The following is a 17,850-nucleotide window of genomic DNA, read 5'->3' as shown; positions in this document are numbered from 1 at the left end:
GAGGCACATGCAAATATATACAGAGAAAGAAAGCAAATTAACTCTGCATATTGAAAGAATTGAATGCAGCATAAGGAAATAATATTTGAAACCCAGCAAATTCCACAGCCTGGGGCTGCCTCGTGCGCGGCGGAGCTGCCCCCGGCGCTGCCCTCCCCGCGGCACCAGCCAGGTACGTCGCAGCCGCCGTCAGTGTGTGTCTCGCCTTATTCTCCCACTGCAGGCAGGAGGAGGACAGGCTTTGATTTCCTTTCATGTTTTGTTTGCTGCTAAGGTATAACAATGCAACTGAGCATTGATTTGGGGTTTGCAAGTTGGCTTTAAGGACATGTGCCAGAACGGCACAGCTGGGGGTGGGCATTGACCACCGTCAGGGTTATTTATGGCTTTACAGCTCAGAATTTAGGTCGTGTGTCACAGAATGATGGAAAATTACCTTTTTTGTGGCATCACTGTTGGTCCTGTTCTTGGCTTGTCTGCTGAAGTAGAGGATGTGTGCAGCGGGGGCATGGGGGGCGACCCACCCAGCAGCCGGGGTGCTCTGGGCGCTGCGCTGCCGAATCCCCACCGTCCCTGCCGCGGCGCCGGGCAGTGACTGCAGCCGCTCTGGCTCTGATGTCCCATTTACTTCATTTTGGCATGTTTGTTATGCATACTGATTGATTTTTGTTATTTTTTATTACTAATTTCAACCTGTTGAACATCTTTTAGGGATTACTCTAGCTGCTGCATTACCACATAGAGGGATTTCTGTATTTTTATCCTCATTTTAAATTATGCAAGCAGATGACTTGAGCTTAAATGCTTTTAAGGATATGCAGTGTGCATTTTGTCGGCTGCTGCTGCTATCAAAGGGAAGAAAACCACTCTCATGTTCTTCATTTAGACCTTCTGTACCTCTCTGGTTTTACTGCTCTATGTTATTAAAATGAAACAGGCCATCTGTGGAGCAGCTTCTCCTGTTTAGTCAAAAAGGGTGGGAAGGATGAACTTGGGAAACCGATGGGAGGAAGACTTCAGTGCATACGAAGGGATTCAGTTAAATAGTTAATTGCAAAGGAAAAACTGAAATAACAGCTCAGAATCTGGGGGTAAGCATTATTGATAAGAAAGAGTGATCAGCATCCTGACCCGCGGGCCTCACTTGCCACTGCTTGGCTCCGTGTCCCTGGGTGACGCTGTGTAACTCCGCTCGAGTTCTACTGCTGCCAGATGAGATTAATGCAAAAGCTGGTATCTGTTGCTTTCTGCTTTACTGGAAAATATAATTTCAAGAAGACTGGGTAGGCAGGTGAGAGGGAAAGCAAGCTATTAACTGAGTTGCCTGGTGATAAGCATTAAAAAAAAAAAAAAAAAAAGCGAGGGGGGGGTTTACTCATCTTCAGGTTGGGGGGCGGGGGGGGAAGAGTGGAAAAGTACTTCATGGCTAAGGTCCTGGCAAGACAAATAGCCCATTTTCAGTAACTGGGCAGCAGGAAAGGATTGATTGCTGGGAGAGATATTCTACTTCTGGATGTATTTTTAGATCTGTTCTGTTTGACCTGATTCTGGTGATAATCTTTACAGCAGATACAGATCCTCACTCGCAAGAGTAGGCTTATCTGAGCAGTGCTTCTCCCTTGTCTGGCACTCTGCGTATTGCAATTCATAAAAAAATTATTCATTCCCGCAGCAGGAGTCGTTTGAATAAGAAGTGAAGTATTCAGCTGAGAGCACCGTGCACGTTAGGCAACCGGGGTGACTTATGCTGGTGTCAGCCGAGAAAGTCCCTCTGTGGCTGAAAATGCAAAACCCTTATGCATTATGAAGTCTGCAGTTTGGGGGAAGAGGAACACAAGCCTTCTTCATCTTATGCCTGTAGCATGGATTTGGTCTTTTTGCCACTCATAAACAGTAGGTCCTTCTAGGTTCAAACGTCAGCCTCCTGCCCGGGAAAGAGGACGATCCTGGTGCCGTCCAGAAGACCGTGGCAGCAAGAGGAGCTGGGGATGGGGATGAGCTCCTGGCTGTGTGTCCAGTGCCTGCTGCAACAGGGAAATCTCATCCTCGGATGGGGCCTCTGGCTGGTATGGCGATGAAAATAACGAATAGCAGAAATAATATAGGGTTTCCCCTGTTCATATGGATATAGATGGGAGCTCTGTGAAAGCAACAAGTGCCTGAGGGCAGTAAAATGTAGAATAATGAGTGATAACGTACTTCTATATTAACCTTTCTGTTACAGCACTGGCTAGACACCACCTAGGTCATGATCTCATTGCTGTGGCAGCTGTGGCATCACTATCACTTCTATAAAATTATACTTGGCCAATATATATCTATTTCCGTAATACACGCTTTGTAGCATAAAATCCCAGGTTTGCCTTGAGTATGGCAAGTCGAATTTCCTTTGTGCAGGATTTATGTCATCATATATAAAAAGTCAAATGTGACATCAACTAAAATACCTTTTTTTACTGTTATTATCGGCAACTATTAAAAAACAAAACAACTGCGAAGCATTTTTATGATGTGAAGGGAGTTAATAAAATCATTTAATATTATGGCCTTTTTATGGAGTAAGAAGGTCAAGGAAGTATCTGTAGACTATCTTAATAGCTCCATAATATTGTGTAGTGTGTGGCTTGGGCAACATAATAAAATCTGAAAAAAGACTAGCTGTCTTAAAATTGATCTTATCATTCCACACCTAATGCTTTTACCCCACATTTAATGTCAGCAAATTAAACTATTTTGGCTTGCATGCTACGAAAATCAGAAAAATTAGTAGCTGCTTTGCATTCACTTGACATTAGTAATAATAGTAAGTGATGTTTTACTACTTGGGTAAACAAAATTTGTGTAACTAATTATATGTGGACATACTTTGGACAAAGAAGAGAAAAATATAAAATATCTTAGACAATAAAATCACTACTGTAGTGAAACTGGGTCAATATGTTCTATTTGCTGACAAGCCACACAGGCTGAGAATGAAAACACTTTAGGCACATGAGAAACACAGGAGGTCAACAACTTTGTGTTGTAATTAGGCGTAATTATTTTCGTTTTTAAATAACCTCAGAGCCCTCGAAGTCACTGCTGACACACAAAGTAGATGCTTCCTAGCGCGTACTAGTGATTTGGTAAACACAAAGTGACAGAAGTCTCTTTCAAAAAAGATAATAATCTCTGGTTTGCTTGTGCCAATAGCAGTTACCATCCCTGGTCCTCAGGATTCCCCCCACCCCGCCCGCAGATCGCCTCCAGAGATAGGGAACCTGGCTTGGCTGGTGCTGATTTCACTGGTGGTGGATCCCCTGGTTTTAATCTCTTTCTTTTCCTAGGGGATTGCTCCTCTTCGGGCACCTCCCTGCCCTCCTGCACAGCTGTCTGCCTTGGCTGCAGCCACCTTTTCCCTGTCAATGTGTGCCTGACACCTTCCCCATGATAAATGCCTCCTCTGTGAACCTGGCGTCCCCCCCGCCCCCCCGTAACGCAGCTGACCATGGCAAACCACATCGTTAGTCTGGGAGTCTGGTTTATTCTCCAAAGCACGTATAATTCCCTCAGCCATCTCTGGCAGGGAGGCTGAGCATTATGCTTCCAGGCAGAAAATGGGCAACATGTAACATCAAATGGAAGGAGAGATGCAATATTAATGATAGAAATAAATCATTTCGCTGGTTTTTTTTTTATTATTATTATTTTATTTGGGGGGGTTGGGTGTAAAAAGCAACGACAGGTCAGCCAGCCTGGTTCTCCAATTGAGAATCAAGCCATTTCTCGAAGGGTTCCTGTCTCCACAGTGCTGTGGCATCCTTGTTTAGTGATGTCCTGGTCCAGGAGCAGCCAGGAGGGGTTTCTGAGAGTGGACGGGGGGCTGGAGGGCTGGCAGGGTTTCCTGGGGAAGGGCTGGGTGCTGTGCTGGCACTCTCCCTCCAGATGACCGACTGTAATCGGTGCACAATAAAACACCCAGATAAAAATTGACATGCAGAGCCTGACTCCAGCCAGCTGGGGCTGAGGCACTCCCATTTTCCCCTGGTGATTTCTAATCTCAGTCACGGAAGCACTGCTGGTAACTCCTTGCCTGATCAAAGGGGTGCTGTGGATGGCACTGTGAGTATCCCACTGAGGGAAGCAGGGAAACAACCAAAAGTGCTCATGTTCTGGTGGCATTGCAGCCAAGTGACATTTGTCAATGACCTGGACTTCAGCCCTCTGCAGAGCTTGGGATTGGGTCCCTTTTCTCCTACACCCCCCACCCCTCCCTTTTAGATTATTTTTTTTTCCTAAGTCTGTTTAATCACTACGTAGTGAATTTATATATTAATCCTGGGGTGAAAAATAAATTGACCTATTAGGGAGTATCATCTCTCTATGTGTAAGAATAATGATTTAATCAAATCACAGTGTTTTAAAGTGATAAAAGATTTATTTTAATTTTTAAAATCTCATAAAATAACTATCTATATCTCTTAGAGCTATTTGCTGAAAAAAGTAATTTTCTTAAGTATGATATATGGGGAACACTGGGAAATCGCTAAATCTTGTCACACAAGTGTAGTACTTGGCCACATACAAGGGTAAGAAGCGATTATTCCTACTCCTACGTTTAAGCATCCAGCTTTTTGGGTTGGGTCATCTAATTCCCTGAGCCCCTGAACACCAAACTCTTATGTTTAGCAGTACGCGTGTAAGTTGTCTTAATGTCTTCAGTTCAAAAAGATTATGGTTAAGCACAGGCTTAAGTCTGTCGTTATTATAAGGAGCACGTTTGCCTGTATTTCAGCTTTAATGTTTGTGAACCGTATTAATACAAAAAGGTACCTAAAATTAGATGTGCATTTAAGATGTCGCTGTGACGCCAACCCACTGACATGGATAGGACTGCTTGTGTTTGCAGGACAGCTTTGTGGTACGTGGGAAGAGCAGAAATAATCCTGACTGAGAAGAGGTTTAAGAATGTACGTTTATGAGACAGTGGCAAGCATTAACTTTTTACGAATTAACAAATTACAGACTGAATCTGATGAAGAGTCACCTAACACTGCTGATGTTATTCCTCCCGTGACTTCAGGAGTTCCTTCCCTCTGCACCAACCTGCAAAGGTGCTGCCACAGCATTTTGCAGCGCGCAACGGTGTCATATTGTCACGTGTGATCAGCAGCAGAACAAGTGCTGCAGCGGCTCCTATTCATGGACCGTTTTTCTTTTGCCCCTTCAGAAAAGCAGCTGCCTGCCACCGCTGCCCAGGGGCTTGTACCCCTCTTCCCTGGCTCGGTACTTTGTGGCATTTTGCACCACCTTCCTCCTAGGCAGGTGCTTGTGCTTGTCTCAGTTTTGCTCAGGAGAGTCAGAGAACTCCTATAGTCATGGCTATTAAATAAATTCATGTGACATAAATCCTTACGCATTAACTCACAATATTTGCACGGCTCTAATCTTTGCATGGCTCCATCATAGCCTTATGATTAGTGTTCAAAATACAGTAATATAGATAAGTAATTACTTTACAAACTGTTCTTTGATAGGAATTTAAATCCTGAAAGTCATCATGGGACTCCTAATGTTTGATTAAAGTCCACTGTCAAAGTTGGTTGCGTGATAGCAGCAACACTTGCAAAAGGTCAGCATTTGCTGAGAATTGAATGTTTGGAGTTTGCTTTGCTTATTATCCATGCATCTGTTTCTCTAATTTGAATATTCAAATATTTTTCCTCTAGGTTTCTTTTTTTTTCTTTTTTTTTTTTAATTTGCTGTAAAGTGCATCAATAACATTTACCCTTCTGCAAATAATGGTGGGGGGAAAAAATGAAATGGTATTGATTAGTTGGTTTAAATCAGAGCACCAAGCATGGTGTGTATTCAGTTCAACTGGTTTATTTCAGACAGTCATAATAACTTCCCTGACAGCATTCTTGAGAATGATATAGGGAAAAAAAAAAAAACATCCCAGGAGTGGTGATTCCACAGAGCATTCATACTAACTTTTACACTGGATGAAAATCTCATCCCCTGTGAACCGGCACAGTTCATTCAGTGGAGGTGCATGGGTTTGCACCAGATGGTATGAAACATTCCAGGTCTTATTCTGTGGTGTATCACACACTGGCCGTGTGTGTGTGCCAGCACTTTGAGTAAAAATTGTAAATATTTCTCAAATAACAGTTGGTGCCTGTGAGCATGCTGCTGGCCTCGGCCCTGCGGAGCCGTGCAGGACTCCTTCCACTTGGCCATGGCCAGGGGGACCTTCCTTGGTCCTAGGGATGTTGGGAAGGAGGGCAGCTCCCCACGGTCATGCCTTTTGGAGGTGTTCTCCTGCCTTTTGGCTCTGTGGGAGCAGGAGTGCCCTGGTCTGCAATGCGGCCAGGGGCAGCGAACGGGTGCCCAATACTTCCACCCAGTAAGGGATTAATAGGTATTTAGCCGGCTGCTTAGCTCCATCCCTCTGTCAGTCAGCCACTGGCCTGCTTGTCTTGATCAATAGAAAATAATGATAAAAAATGTACACTCTTTAATAGGGACCTTTATTCCTTCTTGAGAATGCAGAGGGATCATTAAAGAAATCAATGAGAATGTTATTATTTGTTATTAAATCTGTAAAGGTTTAGAGAAATTCTTACGGAATTCTATTACAGTTTTATCAAGACTTATTGATTTTATCTTATTAAGTTATAGAGCGCTTTTCCCAGAGGTCAGTTAGTTTGGCACGTCGGTAAGGTTTACTATTTCTGGCAATATATATATGTATATTGCAGATCTTATGACTGAATATCCCTTTGAAATGCTCTTTTAATTATGGGTAAAACTAACGCACATAGGTTTACAAGAAAACAGGTTTGGCTTGTACAAAATGTACAAAAAAATCTAAGAGTATTTTCTGAATTTTCTTATGACCCATCCATATGGATATTTTCCTTAGGAAGTTTCTTCCTGGAAGTGCAGAAAAAGTGCTGTCCCTTCTGGAGACCATGCACAGAAATGTTTGAGTCGCTGATTTGTTATTAAGTAGAACGGCTGTGGCAGGAGAGTCTTACTGAACAATACCCCTAAAACGTGGGAAACCCAGGTGAAGTCCCTGCCTCAGCATAAGGAGGTGGCGATCGGGGGGGTCTCTGCTGTCACAGGTCAGCTCTTTTCCTGCAACTTCTTGCGGTTTTATTTAACATTTTCATTTCAAGCTGCAAAACACACGTTAAGGGCTGGGCGAGCCATACTGAGTATATGGATCTGACCCAAATACTCAGAAGTACTTAAACTCACCCCCGAGGTTTCCTCCTGTTCCATGTTGGTGTTTTGCTCGCAGGTTTCCCTGATTTGATTGCAGTCCTTCAGGCGCTGGCTACTGACTAGGCAGTGTGGCAGTAAGTTGGTATGGCTCGTTGCTTAGGGTTTGCCATCATTCTGAAGCACCCTGATGCTGTTGTTGCAAGAGAGACCTACGCGTATTTTCTAGTGAGGCTGCAGGTAAAATTTTGTTTTCAGCCTGTTTCTGGAAGACCCCAATATTTTTCTGGTTTGATTTTTGGAGATGACATGCATTCTGGCTCATGAGCAGTGGGGTTTGTGTATGTATCATGAACAGTAGACTCAGAATTAGGAAAATGTGTGTTATAGTTGGGTCAACAGTACACAAAGCTGATACAAGGAGACAGATTGACCCCTCTCCTAATCTTCTTTCTTATTTGAAAACATCTGTTTACATGCTGTCTATTTTTATCCCATAGTGGATGGATTGCTATGCTAATTTAATGATGCCATATGTTTTTCCTTTGACTCAATTTCATTGTGTGGAGTGCCAGATTGAGTCAATTTACCCACCTATTTCAGGGAAAGAAATTGTTGGCTATGGTGCAAAAAAATTTTTTCTCTCTTTCAATGGAACATGTGTTTACTGTCATTTTTTAACCACAAATCCAAAGGAAACATGTGATCATGCAATCTATAGAGAGAGTTTAGTACCTTTGTAAGAGCCTGCTGCTCCTGTGTTCCTGCCCTCTTCTGCAGTGCTAGTACAGCCCGCGAAGGCGAGTAAATGGACAAAATAGATATTCTGAGACTCATGTCTTCAATGGATTTGCACTTTCAGGATGACAGATAATTTACCTCTGAGCTTCTTAGTGTGCAACCGGCACTTTCAAGTCCTCTTTGCGATTTGATCTGCTTTATCCACGTTTCAGATTTGCATAGTTTAAATACCTCAACAACCTTCTTAGTTAAAGGAAAAAACCTCTTTTTCTTGTAACTGAACTTGAACTAAGATTGCAACTCTGGAAGGTTACGTGAAGAATACTGAATTTAACTGTCTCCATGAGCAAAAGCTCGGATGTTGCTCATTGCAGGCTAAAGACAGATCGCTGAGAAGGATTTAGAACTACTTGGCACTGCTAATAGTGGTGAATATGCTGCTATTTGAATACGCTTATTATAAGACCGATACAAGTCTCTGAAAAGAACAGGCACAGCACCCTTACTTCTGAAGGCGTCAGGTTTGGGAATGCCTGTAAAATTAACGAGGGATTTCAGCTGCCTGGAGCCTGTGACCTGGCTAAAGGGATGGAACGACGATTGCATGTTTCCCTGGCACCTCTGGTGCAGAGGTGATAAACCTTTTTCCGTGTTCTATGCCAAGAATACTTGGCTGTGTCACTCCACATACTCTTACTTCTGAACGGATGAGAGAATACAGCTTCTGTTGGCTACAAAAAGAAAAAAAAGACAAGAAAAAGAGACAAAAGCCTTCGTGTATGAGCACATAGACATGCACTAGTATGTTTGGGTCTGTTCAGCTGGAGAAGGGAAGGCTGAGGGCGGACCTTGTCGGTACACGCAAACACTTAAGGGCGAGCACCAAGAGGACAGGGCCAGGCTCTTTTCAGCGGTGCCCAGCGACAGGGCACGGGGCAACGGCACAAACTGCAGCACAAGAAGTTGCTTCTGAATAAGAGGAAGAACTGCTTTCCCTTGAGGGTGGCAGAGCGCCGGCACGGGCTGCCCAGAGGCTCTGGAGTCTCTGGAGACATCCCGAAGCCAGCGCTGCGCAGCCCGCCTGGGAGAGCCTGCTCCGGCACGGGCTGGGCTGCGCCATCGGCAGGGCTCCCGCCCAGCCCCCACCGTGCTGCGACTTGTCCTCGTGCAAATCTTTCGTTTGCCAAGCAAAACTGAAAGTGTGCTGGAATGGCAAAACAGTAAAAATGTTGTGGTGGGAGGGTGGGGATCTCCGCTGGTCACTGCCCTGAGAACCCTCCGGTGCCTGTCAGGAGCAGCGTCACCCCAGCAGGGTGCTCTGCTGGAGCCTGCTGGCACACCATGGTGTCTTGGAGCCTTGGTCACTGCAGTAGTGGGATTTCTGCCATCGTGCCAGTACTGAGGATATCTGTCTATTGATTTGCAATTATTTGTATGCACAGAGGTTTCTTTAGGCTCAGCTTTGAAAGAGACTAATGGATAGGAAGGTGCTTAAGCGCGGCGAAGTGAAGCAGTAGTACCCACAGTAGTTTGAAACGTGATGTTCCCTTTGGTCTAAAGTTGCCGTTGCTTACTGAAAAAGTAAGGGTTTTTTTCAGAGTTCTGTATCGTTTTGTGAGAAAAATCCATTAAAATGACCACGGTCTTTGAATGAGTATTGTCTGAACCAGTAAAGGATATTTGGTTTGGTTTTAAACTACAGATTTTGAACACTTGATAGAGAAAATCCTTACAGTATGGCAGGTCTAGTTTGTGATCGGAATTTAACAAACTATACTTTTGTAGTAGAGTTTTAATTATTCTTGTTTGCCCTCCTGGTTCGTAAGCCTTTAGATATACCTTTTCTGTAATTGCTATACACAAGTATGTGTTTGTACGTATATGTGTATGTATATACAGTGATACAAGTTGGGGGGGGGGGGGGGGGCAGCAAAATCCCGCAAAAGCTGTTTTTCTGGCGAGTTGGTGAGGTTACAGAGAGATGGAATATTGGTTGGGAGCCACATGAAAAAAACCCTCTGAACTAGCGGCTGCTACACAGCTATTCAATAGCTGTTACGTGGTTTCTTTCAGTGAATAGAGGGCTATGTATTTTCAGAAAAAGAAGACTCGGGGGGCGGGGGGGGGGGAGGTGCTTCAGATATTTTTACTGCCCTTCAACTCAGCTGTTAAAAATTGCAAGTTTTTTCCCCATTATTTTGATACTGGAGTTATATGTCGTTTTTACTCTTGCAAGCTGTTTCTGACTATTTGGCTTCAGTAACAAAAAGTCTCACAGGTTTAAGGAAGGAAACCTTTTTTATTTACACACACACAAACTTCAGGATGTCTAGTCCCAGGGCCTGGGAAATAGCAGTGATTCACAGTTACCACTTTGGAGTTTTGCTCTTTGAGTTTATCTGTACCTTTGTGAAAGGAAATTAAGGGGGAAAGACCCAGAAAAACAGTAAGCGTCCTGGTTATGGCCAGTTCAAATGAAACTGCCTTCTCTGGAGGTCTGGAGAGGTTAATTACAAAATTAGTTGTACTGAGCTCAATCTATTATCAGCTGCACTGTATCATTTATTTTCATTCATTATTAGTATATGTCTAATCCATGCTTTTCACTTAACTTTTTTTGTATTTATCTGTTTTACATTTATCCTACCTAGCCTTATACCTCACAGTTTAGTAGAAGAGTAATTTACTTGCAAGATGCAGCTGATGAGACAAAGTGTGCAACAGACTTCCTTCCTTCCCGCAGGCATCTCGTGTGGCTGGAGATGCGAACGCATGCTGGATATTGAGGATATAAGCAGAGTATTTGTTTTTCAGACTGCAGTGTTTCCCGTGCAGTCCGACCTAGGCTTCAGCTTTCTGTCTGTCTCCTTCTCCAGGGTTCGATGCCTATTTCACCTCCCGGACCCTGGAGAACAACAGAAGGAATGTGTGGTTTGCAGAGTACTGGGAGGAGAACTTCAATTGCAAGTTAACCATCAGCGGGTCGAAGAAGGAAGACACGGACCGTAAATGCACAGGTAACTTGATTGGCTTCCCCCTCTTCGTGCGGCTGCAGTGGAGTAGCTGCACAGCTGATGTAAGGAAGCTTGGCTGGAGACAGATTGAAAAAATAAATTGACTTTTTGTAGGTTGTAGAGAAAAAGGAACAGCAGCATCAGTCTTGCAGGACAAGAGAAGTAGATGGAAAGAGTAAATTCTTCTATTTCCTCCTTTTTCTGGCTGTTCATCCAGCAAGAAAATCATTATTTTTTTCATGGGTCCCAGAATTATGTCTGAGTGCAGGGTGGCTTGAGGGTTTTTTTGTGTAAGTTTGTTTTAGATGGGGAGTATTTCCACAGCTTGTGCTTTGTCACCTATCTGCAAATCACAAACCGTCCACCTACTGTGTTCAAAGCCCCGTCTGCTCATGCCCGTATACTGACCATGTGCGTTTCGATTTAACTTTTGGAGGTGATGCACCTGTAGGAAGGTATTAGCACGGAGTGAGATGTTTTCATTTTAGGTAGCATAAAGTTGATCAATTTTTGTTTTCACTAATGTTATTTAGGAAATTGGGGTTAAATAAATTTTTGCAGCCTTAGCTCAGTAACACAGCAAATGCACTTTCTGTGTTTGTGACTGAGGTTTGTGACTTTTGGTAGCGTCTTGTTTGACCTCTGTTATTTTCTGGTGGCTTTCAGATTCACTCCTCTTTTCTTTTTGCGAGGTACTGCTCACCATTTGAAGTATCATATTTTCCAGGGATTTCTGTTCCTGATCACATGGAGATTTAAGGAATTATTTTTAATTACAGAGGTGCCCAACTAACAGTTGGGGCCATTTCATTTTTAAATGAGTTGTGTGGTTCTCAGCACAGCCGTCTTAACGACATGGGGTGATATGGTTCTTTGGACTTGGAAGTGTTTGTTTTGAAAGGGAACAACAGGAGTCGTGCATGTTCTTGGGGTTATTCAGAGCTGACCCAGGTGCTGCCAGATGATCCACAGGGAGAATAACAGCACTGCCAATTTAATAATCTTGTGTGAATTAAGGTGTTAGATCGTCTAGAAATGTATTTCTAAAATTCACAGATGTAGGGTGTCTGCCCTCAAACTGAACGTCCCATTGAGCCTGTAAGTGTGGCTTGAATGTTGGTACTGTGGTGTTGGGGCATTTGCTCAGGGCTTAAAATGCGGTGGGTGAGCTTTGGCCAGAACCTGCGGTAAAGATGGTAAAGCCAATAATGCCATCTGATGTCCACCCTGCCCTCACCTCTCTTTGCCTTTCCTTCCCTCTCCTTTTAATTTTTCACAGCAGCAGTTTAAATGTGTTATGTTGAATAATTGCCTTGAATTTCGATCAAAGGAAATTATTTCATAGGAGGATATGCTTTACTTTGATTGAAAATTGATGAAAACTTTCCATATTTCATATCATCTGTTTTGGGTTTCAATTCACGGATGGGAGTAGGAGTGTTGTGCTTAGAAACAGTGCAGTTACCGCTGGGAATACACTGCTGTTAAATTTGGCATTTGGAATCTCCCCCAGAGGGAGGAATTTGACTAAAAATCGCTAAAAGATCTTTAGGATAATTTCAAAGAGTGTCTTATCACCCTTATTGTTTATGCCATTATTTTATTACAATTGCTGGCAGCCTGTGCTTTCCAATGTGAACATAAAAATGGTGCTCTGCCTTCCCTCGGCATAGATTCAGCAGAAACATTTGTTTTTGATGGCTAACTTACCCTATCGAACTGAAAAGCCACGTTATAGCTTCATACTGTACCAAATGACATGCCCTGACATCTTCCTTCCCTCTTCTCCAAACTGAAGTAAATTGTGCATCAGAAAAAGCATTACCTTTGAATTATATTGCTAGTATGAGAGTTGTAATGTCCCACGGATGTAATAATATTATGAATGATCATCATCATTATTTTAAAATTTGATTGGTAATTTGTAATGCAGCAAGGTACTAGGCCACAGGCCATCGGTTTCTGAGAGCAATAGGGCTCCTGAGCACTGGCGTGAGGTCTCGTGCTCCAAATGGAAATACTTGCACGTAGCAGGGAGAAGCTCAGTGCTCGTGGTCACAGCCTGTGACCAAGAAGAAAAGCTTCTCCAGGAAGACACCCCATGGCAAATTACCTTTTCATATCGCAACTTTCTGCAATATTTCTGTATGCAGAACTTCTGCATTAATGCCATTTATATTTATTTAAGCATGAAAATTTTCCCCCAGTTGGGATGAGTAAGATGTAGTATGAGAAAATGAAAATCTGTTTAGCCCACCTTCTAGATAAGATTAAATACACACGTTTCTGGAATTAATTCTGCTGTTTCTAGCGACTGATTTATTTTGGCGTGGTTCAGGGCATCATCCCGTGCCGCTAAGTTTTGCCGCTGCCAAGGACACCTATATTGTGGTGCAGATAACTTGTGCTGGGATGCGGGCCGTGGCGGAGCGGCAGTGCCCATCTGGCAGGAGCAGCCGAGCCCCTTGTTTGTCCCCAGGGCGGAGGGGCTGGTGCCTTCTGCAAGCAGCGGGTGCTGCCTTCTGTGCTCCGCCAGGCCCTGGAGTTGCTGCCTCTGCTCTTGAGGGATGCTGCAGTTTGCTTTTAAGGACACTTCATCAGGCTGCTTGGGGAATCTAATGTAATCACTGAAACAGCTTGACGGTAACAAGCATTGGTTTTAGGCAGTTTGTCGTTCTGCTCCTTGCTACTTGCATTCGAGAACATTAGAGAGATTCACTTCAGTCATAACAGGCCATGTCAGGTTAATGCAGGAACATTTGGGGAAAAAAGTAGTTTGCCGTACCATGCATTATGGTAAAAACGTCCTTTTATAGGGAAGGATTAAGGGAGGACAACAATTGTCTTTGCAGAAGAGACTAGTGCTGTGGTTGACAGCCATGACTCTGCAAAGGAGCCATGCTGAGTGATCTGCCCACGCCATGTGCAGGTGGGCTCCGGGTCTGGCTGTCCCGGCTGAAGGTATTTTCCTTATAAAACCCCATCGGACTAACACTGCCAGTGCCCTGAGATACAGGGAGTTAGCAATAACAGATAATAAAACAAGTTTTTTGTGTACATATTGTCGCGAACCAAGTTGCTCATGGTTTTTAAAGCGGTTATTGACTCAAATCCACAGCGCTGAGCATTCAGTGGTATTGCCCTGCCCCACCGGTGCGGAGGGACGCAGCGTGCTGCAGGTTGCTTTGCTAACAGCACCCATCGGGGTGTTCACCCTGTGGGTGCTCCTGTTTCCAACAGTAGCATCTCCACGTGCGGGTATGGAATATTCTCTGCTCCGTCAGAAGCACCTGCACTCACCTGTGGCAGCAAGAGGTGCATGCCAAAGAGAGATGCAAGCACTGGGAATACCGAGGCATTAGCTGCACGGAGAGCACCTGCATTCCTACCCCCAGCCCCTTGGCCTTACTTGGGAAGGAAATTGCAACACTTGACTGTTTTCACTTATTAAACATAGCTTTTAATTCAGAGAGCTTTACACTCAAGGAGACTTAATGAAGTGATATAAGGGTGATGTCACCTTGGATGTCATTTATCAGAATGTAGATTACTCGGAGAGCTTTTCTAATTATCTGCAAGTGTAATCAGTCTGAATATACAGCCCACATGATGGCTCAGACAATGACTTGCTCTAAAGAAAATGCTGGGAGAAAGGTCTCTGCAAGATGAAGTGACAGAAATTCAGCAGAAGGGCTCATAAAAGAGGGATGGGTGTGTTTAGAATTTAAATTGGAACAAGAGAAAATGCTTCAAAGGGACCAGATTCACCCTCCCAGGCAGTGGGCAGGCAGGAGCAGTCTCAGGACTCTGAATCTTGCCGGTGCATGATGCAATAAGGAGCTTCTCCGGCTCCTTGTGGGAGCAAATTCACGTGCCATGCTATGCCAGGAGTGAACTCCTAAACCCACCTGTCCTGGGGGATCTCTGAGCCCTGGCCTTCATTGGGTCACTGTGGAAGGCTGGAGGAAGAGGAGGGGGCACGTGGAAGGATGATGCTGTGAGGAGGCTGCCCCATCAGCAGCATTTTACTGGGCAAAGGTTCAGTGGCTTAGAGAGGCCAAATCCCTTTTAAAATGGAAGAAGCATCAGTCGGGAAAGGCTGTTCTAAGGACTGAGTTTCTCCCATCTGAAAATGTTACAAGGTAGGATTAAAAGTTGGCAAAGGACAGAGGTGTCTGAGGTAAAAATAATTAAAAAGGCAGTAATTTGAGTGTGCGTATGTGTACGCACACACACTCACTTCTAAAGCTGGGGCGAGAATACCTAGTGCTCTGGTGTGCATCAGGGGCTTGGTACAAGCTCAGTGGATGCTCTGCCTGGCTTCTCAGTGTGCTTTGGGTACCGCGGTTCTTTAGGGAGGGAAGGAAAGGTCAGATTTCCATTTAGTAAAGGAAAAGGTTAAAGTAGCAAAGGAATTGCTATCCTGTATGTTTATACTCTACAATAAAGTTGTGCAGCATGTGTCATGCACCTGTCAGAATTTCCTCTAACTGCTTTTTTGTATGAGAGGATTTACCCTTTGAAGGGGAAGAAGCAATACAGAGGGCTGAGAGCTACACTTGGTCTGGGTTTTCTGTGTCTGAGAAATACGGCATGTATCCAAAATGCTGGAAGCTCAAGTCAGAATTGGGCATATCACCCCAGATGTGGCACCGCACTGTGTTTCCTGACCATGGAAAACGAGGGGTTGCGGAAAAAGCCCAGATAATCTTGGCAAACCACTTGATTATCACTGGTTTGGATTAAAATGGTACCAATAGCTGGGATTTTTTTTTTTTTTGAGGGTAAGAAACTAATAGCAATATCCTGTATTATTTTCACCAGCAGTCAAGATGGCTTGTACTATGAAGCCATATGTTAGGGAAAGAAAAATAATGAGAAACAGAAGATGTAGCAAATAGCAGAGCCTGAGGATATCAGAATGTTACTTATAATTTGACTACAAAAAGTGATCTAGTGCATTAATGAATTAACAAAGTGCAATTTACTATGGTAAGAAAAATAGTTTTCAGAATGCTATCAAAATCCATATCTCGGGAAAAAATATTCTGAGACATCTCAAGCAACTTAATGGCAGATGGCCAATATCTAAAGCATTTTTTTTAAATGGATGCCAGCAGTCATGGTGTGCATGATTCACTTCTTATAAGAACAGCTTTATGGTATTCATTGGGATGAATATCTGTTGGACTTGAGGGTGTATGAAGACCTTAACTGTTCACAGTACCGTAGAAATCATGTCAGGAAGAGGGGCTAAATTTAGACTGATTCCTACTTGACAGTGTTGAGGGCTGTGACCGTGGAAAGGGCTCCATCTCCAGCGCCGCTCCAGGTTCGGGATGGCAGGTTTATACAAACGAGCGTTGGCTGCTGCTGGGATGCAGGGTCGAAAGCAAAGCTGCGCCAGAAAGCTGCCCTGTCTCTGCAGGCTGCTCCCGGCTCCTCTTAGCACCCTGTTTCTATTTGTGATAAGGCTTGTTGATATCACTGGGTCTGGGTCCTACAGTGAATATCAAGAATTCCTCAGAATTTCAGAAAGAAAGCAGGTTTAGGAGGATCCAAACCACCCACAGTATGTTTTCCTCTTGTCCAAGAATCTGCAGCTTGAAAAACCTTCTGTCTCTGGTTGTGAGTGTGCTTAATGTGAGCGTACCTCGAAATGCCTTTCCAAGGCTACACTGGAGCTCAGCAGTTCAGTTAGCTCCATTTAGTTAGCAGTCAATTTTCTGTACATCAAGATGAATTTTTTCTGTAGCTGTGCTTTGTAAAGGTGGGGGGAACCTTGTCATCTCTGTGTGTAACGCAAGGACAAGTTGTAAGCTCTGTGGTTCAGCAGCTAAGACTGTGGAGATCCAGGCTTTGTTGCTATCCCTCTTAATTTTTTTTTTTTTTCTTTTATCAGAACAAGGTTAAAAGCACATCTTCAGGGGTCTTTTTTGTGTTTGTGCTTTTTGTTTTATTCGGTTGGGTTTTATTTCCAAATCTTGGCCAATGATACTGGATCTTTCTACCTGACCAAGTCTTTATTTAACGCCCACTGTCATCATCTGTAAGTAGTCCTGCCTAGACAGTAGTCCTAAACTGTAGTCTAGTCCTAAGCAGTCAATGTGCTGAAATACAAAAATACTTAAAGTAAGGCTGGTTGTCGTGAATCCTCTATACAAATTGTAAAATAATTTGCTTTAGGACAAATACTTGCATACCCTTCCCCAGCTGCCCCTGAACATGGCAGGATTTACGTGCCTGGGTGGATTTTTGCCCAGGGTTTTGTGGTGTGTGATTGATGGCACAGGCGTGAGCAAAAAAGCTTTTGGTTAGCTCTTGTTACCGGGATTGCTGTGTGCATTTTCTCCTCCGGGCTTCGAGGTATGGTGTGTGTTAATGCATGTGTGTGGAGGTATATAATATTTCAGCGCAGAAAAGGTGAAGACTTAAAATATATCTTCTCCTGCTTGCCCTGCAAGATACAGATAAGGTTAAAGGGCAGACAGGCATAGGAAATTTATCTTCTCAACTGTATCCCGTGCTCTGATGCAGGTAAATAACCAATGTAAGTAGTTGTTTTCCTGCTTTGCTCGTAGGGCCTGCCTCTTTCCCCCATGCCTCAGGACACCGATACCATGTTTCCTTGCAAGTGTTTGGCTGATGTGTATTTTTCTAATGTGTTTCCATTGACAGCTTCTGCTTTTTCTTTTCTTTCTGATGGTGACCGTCTTCTAAGATGCCTGTGATCTTGCTAATAAGCTCCCTCTCAAATTGAAGTGTTCAAAGGGGGTGGGCAAAAGCAAGATGTATCTCACAAATGAAGCAATGTGCTCTCCAGTAAACTGCTTTTTACCAAGTGCAGGTCATCTTTAGGTGATGCCTCTAACTTCTCTGGGCC

The 17,850-nt window shown here is 43.7% G+C and overlaps 1 protein-coding gene across 3 annotated transcripts in view; it reads left to right on the top strand.

Annotated features, from left to right (window-relative positions):
* Positions 1 to 17,850, top strand: part of GRM7 (glutamate metabotropic receptor 7) — a 304,882-nt gene that overhangs the window by 179,601 nt on the left and 107,431 nt on the right. For all 3 annotated transcript variants that reach the window (XM_040593477.1, XM_040593476.1, XM_040593478.1), the window contains exon 5: positions 10,830 to 10,970. In XM_040593477.1, coding sequence (XP_040449411.1) covers positions 10,830 to 10,970 — 141 coding nt within the window. The remainder of the gene's footprint in view (positions 1 to 10,829; positions 10,971 to 17,850) is intronic.

Source organism: Falco naumanni, chromosome 4 (assembly GCF_017639655.2).
Source record: "Falco naumanni isolate bFalNau1 chromosome 4, bFalNau1.pat, whole genome shotgun sequence".
NCBI classification, from domain to species: Eukaryota; Metazoa; Chordata; class Aves; order Falconiformes; family Falconidae; genus Falco; species Falco naumanni.
The sequence above is the reverse complement of the archived record's forward strand: the minus strand, read 5'-3'. Positions and strand labels throughout refer to the sequence as shown.